The 6,807-nt window shown below is 43.5% G+C and overlaps 1 protein-coding gene across 1 annotated transcript; it reads left to right on the forward strand.

The window, feature by feature from the left end:
* Positions 1-350: 350 nt before the first annotated feature.
* On the forward strand, positions 351-5,063 carry LOC121148977 (protein FAM170A-like). The gene is made up of 4 exons (XM_040969369.1): positions 351-420; positions 2,087-2,218; positions 3,265-3,405; positions 4,456-5,063. The coding sequence occupies exons 1-4, from the start codon at positions 351-353 to the stop codon at positions 5,061-5,063; spliced, it is 951 nt and encodes a 316-aa protein (XP_040825303.1).
* Positions 5,064-6,807: the final 1,744 nt, after the last annotated feature.

Genomic DNA, 6,807 nt, shown 5'->3' on the forward strand with positions numbered 1-6,807 from the left:
GGCCTGAAAAATAAGTTCAAAATAGAGTTACATTTGGACAAATCAAGTCAACATAGGCAATCACCTGTGGCAGCCCTCTATACCTTTAAATACTGGCTGAGCCCTTGAGCTGAGTGATGTCACCAGGACATCCTAGAATTCCGAGGTCTTCGTTGTGATTTGAATCATAACAGTCCTGCTGCTGTACTGCGTACCAGGCAGGACAGTGCTTGGGAGCCGCGAGCGTCTCCTGTGATTTGGTGTCCTCGGATTTTCATATTCAGTCTTTTCTTGATACCATCAACTACCTGACAGTAGAGTTACAGGTAGAAAGCTTAGCCTTTTTGAGTAACTCTTTAAAGAGTTGAACCATGGAGCAGAGAGAGAAAAGGAAACATCTGGAGCGTGAGTACAGTCCTCCAGCTGTAAAGAAATCAAGAGGTATGTGGAGAACTGTGGTTTTTGGAATGTGGTAACCAAGAATGCCCTCCGCCAGGGGGAAGAGTAGGTCCCTAGTAGTAGTGGAGAAGATAGTTAAGGCAGGTGACTGGGACAGTGAAGTGAGGAAACAGGGAGTGAGGAGGAGCTGTCTATTCGTGGCTCTTTCTGAGGGCCCAGTTTGCTTTCAGGTGTCCCAGGTACAAGGTCTATGTTGTTTACACAAAGTTCAGCCTGGCCCGAGTTTGGCCATTGGCAGCCAATTGGGGAGTGAACTGATGGATTAACGATCATCTTTTTCTTTGTAACTCTGATTTCAAGATCAATATTTTTCAGATGGTTATGGATAAGTACAAGCATGTAAAACGTATTCCTTACTAAGGCGTAAGAAAGATGTTCAAGCATGAACATAAACTCATAAAGAATTGTTTCTTTACTAAGGGATAAAAACAAATTATTTGCTTTAGTCTGTGCAAATGTAAATTGGATCTTTTAGGTTAATATAAGACATAAAATAGGATGGGGCCAGCATGCTGGCTCAGTGGATAAATCCTCATCATGTAAACACTCTGATCCCTTATTGGTGCTGGTTTTTTTTTCCCACCTGTTCCACCTCCCATTTTGGCTTCCTTTTTGTGGCCTGGGACTGTAGTGGAGGATAACCCAAAGACTTGGGACCCATATGGGAGACCTGGAAAAAGCTCCTGGGTTCAGATCAGCTCAGTCCTGGCTGTTGTGGCCACTTGGGGAATGTAACAATAGTTGGAAGACCTTTTTGTCTCTCCTCTCTGTGCATCTGTCTTTCCAATAAGGGTGAATAAATCTTAAATAAAAGGGGAAACAAACATACATAGTCCCATTTAGTTACACTGATTACATGGGAAGTGGGGTTTGACTAGGGAAATATAGGCAATTGGCAGTTATGGTTACCATGGAACCTAACCAAAAACAAACAACTCATTAGACAGGGCAACTGCTCAGTGGGGGGAGCTGCAGACTGAAGCCAACTGCAACATTCAAAACTCTAATTCATATAACATAGGAGTATTTGATATTTTCAACAAAATTTTGAGTTTTCCATATTCTGATGCTCACTTTGAGAGGGTCTGAAGAGTGAATGACTTTATTTCAACTTCACTAAGATTAGCGCATATTAAAAGATGTCATTGAGTGTAAACAATGAGACCTGTAGAGCAAGGGTCATAACTTAGATGCTGTACACACAACTATACATGCATAAGATGCATGAGTAAGAGGGACAGAAGTGTGATATTGAATATATTTGTTTACATGCTGTCTACCCATTGTGATTATTTGACTCTCAAAAATGCCATTAGAAATTAGGCAATGATAATTTATACATGATTGATCTATTTCTTTTCTCTATAAGAATTCAGGGTTTATGTGCGGGTCAAGTGGGCACATTTCCTCCATATGATACTTTATAAGCCATCAGAGCTGAGTCACACCAACATCCCAAAACAGGAGAAATGCTTCTGTAATAGGAGTGCTAAGGTTTTCAACAGTATATAGACTTTATTTTCTGAACTTATAGGCATGCCTGTTCTCAACATTTAGCATGTGATATTCAGAATATGTATAAGTTAAAGAAATGAAAGAAATACATTGTTCATCGAATGACTGTTATTCCATTCTCCATCAATCACAGATTTACAGAAGAGGGAGTCACCACCTGGGAGCGTTTTGGATGACAAGATCCTGGTCCAAGAGGAAGAAGATCCATCTGGCAAGTTGCAGTGCTACACCCGTGACTCCAGTGTGTGCACGCCTTATGATGTTGGTAAGGAGGCAGGATGCTCAGATAAATCAGGGCAACGGGAGGGGGAGCAGATCTGTAGCCACTAAGTTGATCAACATTTCTCAGAGAAACTCAATGACAGCAATATATGTATAAGGTGCAGTTTCCAAGATGAACTGTAGTACTGTCAAGAGGGGTTATCTACATTTTTTAAGATTAAGGTGACAAGAAAAATGTAGAACCATTAGTGGAGTAAATCTGTTCAGCAAAAATACATTCAGAGGAATGAAGATCAGGAACCAACTCTGTGCTAAGAGCTTAGTAGGTATGGGATTGAATACTAAAAACACCTCTACAAATAAGTGCACTTGTACTGACAATAGTAGATTAAATTAAAGGAATGTGTGCACTTGGTCATCAAGTTCAAGTGAACTACATAGCCCAACCATGATTGGCTTCACTTTCCCTCAAATATGTGCAACTGCTTCCCAAAGAAAGGCTAATATTGATGTCTTGAGGGAAGGACAAATAAGGGCCATTCCTTAGGAATAGGACACAGCCCCTCAGTACAGAGTCACCACATTTGATGTGATCATAACCTCCCCAGCAAACTGAACACCTGCCCACATGTTCTACTGCTTCTCCCCAGCAACCCAATTTCTCCTCCTGTTAATTTGCTCTTTCAAATTAAGTAGGAGTAATTACTACAAAGCGTGTACTCCATGCCTTTCCCATACACCATTTCTCCCAAGGAAAAGGAAGCTCATCATGGATATCAGACTTTGTTAACTGACTTCATCTTCTGTTTGGGCAAGCTTCCCACTTTTCAATATTCTGTCAACATCCTCAGCAAAGTCACATAACAGATACTCAATCCTAGGATTTCCACCACATACACAATTTTAACAACTTCTCTTATCGGTAGCAATTTGCATGGTTCAGCTAAGTGTGAGAGCAAGTCCCATGATGGGTGGTGGACAGGGAGGAGACAGTAATGCCTGAAGCAAAACAGCCACTTAGTATGCTCCTTTTAGAATAGACACAGTTAAGCCATGACACAATGTGTTTTCTTGTAATTTCCTTCTCAGACTTCCAGCTGCTTCAACAAGATGTGCCTGAGCCATGTGAGGTCGTGGAGATTGAAACCTGCAGCCAGGCACCAGGAGACAGTGATTCCAGCTCCAAATCAGTCTCCTCTAAAAGCACATCCAGAAATTCTAATGAAGAAGGTAAGGCAGATGCAAATGGAATGTCTGAACAAACATAGGCTATTCAGTTAATATCCAGGACACCCCCTAATTACCTCACACTTACTTCAGTTACACAAAAGAACTTCAGGAAAGAGTAAGACTGAAGCCTTGGGGTGGGACAAACAGACAATGTGTTCCCAAGAAAGAGCACAGTCCTTCAGCACAGCATTGTCCCAAGTGAGCCCTGGGAGAGCTGGTTGCATTGGCTGAGAGTGCCAACAGGTGTATGGAAACTTGGCTGGAATTTCCCCATGCAGACTGGTGCACACTCATGTTCAGAGATCTCTACAGGCCCCATCAGCTCAGACCAAGATGACTATTTCTCCTTTCTTTTAGTTGTTTTTTTTTCACTACACTTCTCATGCCCTGCGACTCTTATTCTTTCTGTAGACTCATTACATGGGTACATCTTATATCATCCCCCTTGCAAACAGATTTTCAGGCCTAACCTGTTACTGACTAATCCCTTGAATACCTTTCACACACTCACAGGACACCTAACTTCACCAGCCCTGGGACTAGACGAAACTAAAGAAAACACTTGCAATTTGAGAGAATTAAGTTTCTGAGGTAGCCTTTCTCTTATGTCACCACATTCACAATATCTGCAGGCTTTCAGAGCTGCATGACTTGAGAGTCATGTGTACTTCCTATGACACTCTGTCTACTCTCTCAGACAGCAGCAAAGCTTGGAACCATGCCTGTTCTTGCTCAGCTGTGCTGCACATTAAACAGTGCACACACACACACACTACCTTTTACTAACATGAGAAATATATACTGAGTGTGTACAAGATCACAGAATCATCTCTGGCAGATATACCATGTCCCTATTGTCACATACAAGCCTTACCAATTCCATTTCATACAGAACATATCATTTGAAGACACCTATAAGTGTAGAATCACATTTGTGCACACACCCATCACACACATCCCATGCGCAGGGATACTCAGAGTGCCCCAGAAACACTACATCTTTATGCAAACTTAATCACATTTTCTAATGGCTGAAACTTTCCTTCTTAGAAATGCATCAAAGCCAGAAGGAAGATCTCGGTGTTAGACCCTCTGACAAGCCTTTACCCCAGGATGTGGGACAGAAGAGCTCCACTACCTGGAATGATATGTGCTTTCATGTGCACTTAGCCAATGAGCCCTGCTCAGATGAATTACACATGAGAAAGGAGCGGGCCATGAAAATATATTACATGTATGTCAAAAGGCAGAGAGAGGCCAACACTGTATATAACACACAGGAAGGCTTGTTGCCTCCCAAGAAGAGGGCAAGAGTGCAAGAACTGAGCTGCATTGGGAAAGTCCCTTCGGAGGCCAGCTCTTCTTCTGTGATTACAGAAGATATGATCATCGACAATGAGGCCAGCTGTGACACCACAGATGAAGATGATTTTGAGTCTGAGGATCCAGCAGAGCTTCTAGCCCTGGAGGAGAAGCCCAGAATAAAGACCCCTGAGTGGCTCTTGTGGCCAGAGCATGGCTTTCAATGCATGGCCTGCTGCCGAGTGTTCCCCAGCCTGGACATCCTGGAGGAACATGTAAAGAACGGAGTCAAGGAGGGCTTCAGTTGCCGCATTTTTCATCTGGCCTTTGCCTGGATGAAATCCAAAAAAGAATAAAGAAGGCGGCAAAGAAAAGGAGAACACAGAAAAACCAGGCAGAGTACACCTATGTATGCAAGGCAGAAATGGTTTTACATGAGGAAAACATCAAGCAAATAAGCAAAGTGCTTTCAGCCCATGAGAAAGAGGACAGGCAGTAGCCTCACTGTGCTGACACAGCTGCATCCACTCCAAGCAGCTGGAAGACCTGCTTTTCATTGCACAAACCCACCAGCTAGTGACCCACAGGACCATGGAACCCTGGCAGACGCAATCTGCAATTCTCTACAGAGAGAAAGAAAAGTAGGCAGACCCTAACATCAACACATTATGCCCTCCCAACAGTAACAAACACCCTGATGTTACCACCAGCCCAGGTGAGAGGAAACTCACACTCTGGAAACACAGACCGCTGTCATCTGCAATTAAAACAGGTGAGAGTTCACAGGTAGGAAAGCATCCCCAAACACTCAGCAGTCATGGTTTGAGACAAGTGGGATCAATAGGATATCTGCTTGGTTGACAACACTAGGGCCAGTGTCCTGTCCAGGTCCTGCCAGGGAGTTGCAGCAAAGGCTATTTTAGCAGCTCAGCAAAACAGAGCAGCCTGCACTCTCATTCTTAAATGATGCAATATTTGGAGTAGCCACACCTGCTTTAGCAACAGTCCTTGGCTCACTTCTGTGAAGAGCAAGACAGGCGAGAGGGCTCAGACCCTGAGGAAGCGTGCATGTGTGCACCAAGGATGGGGCAACCCCTTTCCTGAAGGTAAGGCCTCAGGCTCTGTTCTCAGATGTTCATGCCCAGGAGATGCTGAATAAGAAACTACGACCCCTTCAAGACCCAACACAAGTAGGATCTTTATTTGTTTCTTGGAGAAACTTTCCATGACATAAGCTAAGATTGAGGGATGAAGCTTCTTTCCTCAGGGTGGCAGGGGTCCAAGGACAGAGAGGCAAAGGGGCTCTTTGCCAGGCAGCTTTGCTAATGATTTTCATCCTGGGTGTGGGGGCACATGTATTCATCCTCACAATGCTTATAGATACTTTCTGTTACAGAATGAAGTATTCTGTCATGAAACAGCAGCGAAGACACTTGGAATGCAAACACCACTGCAAAGAGTTTGCAAAACCAGCTTTGTACTGCAACAAATGTGTATTGGGTTAGCTGGTTGTCAAACAAGGAGCTTTTGATCCATATTCTGAATGCTGTTGATAGAATGGGGAAAAAAGAGTTTTGAATTCCTTGATCATGCTGGGTATTCTGAAAGAGACTAAGTCCTAGTCATGTCAATATCTTAGACTGCCTTCCTCAGAGAACTGATAGTCTTCTTTGTTTTGATTTTCTTGTAGTGCCACAGGTTCACTGGCCTGCATCAAAGGTGACTGTTACTACCTAAGACAGCCTTCTTCACACCCTGACAGCATCATGTGAGGGCTGCTCTCCAGAAAGAAGCAAAAGATCCTTTGTTGCAAATCCCCAACTCATTGGTGAAACTGTGGTGCCAACAGGAAGGAGAATATCCAGGCATTAGAAGCCCCTAGGTACTCTGAAAATACATCCTCCTGAGGTATCTGCCTGCCAACCCCTCAGGAGGCCATGGCACAATTGATGACATCTTAGAGACTGTCTTGTGCAGACACACCAGGACACATAGGACATAGCTGAAGATCATGGGAAGTGAACTTTACATTTAGGAATCCTGGTAACAGCTCAGCAGGAATTTGGGATGGAGATCGCTCACTTCACTGAACATTTAGGA

Source organism: Ochotona curzoniae, unplaced genomic scaffold (genome assembly GCF_017591425.1).
Source record: "Ochotona curzoniae isolate NIBS_2020 unplaced genomic scaffold, NIBS_Ocur_1.0 contig_1858, whole genome shotgun sequence".
NCBI lineage: Eukaryota > Metazoa > Chordata > Mammalia > Lagomorpha > Ochotonidae > Ochotona > Ochotona curzoniae.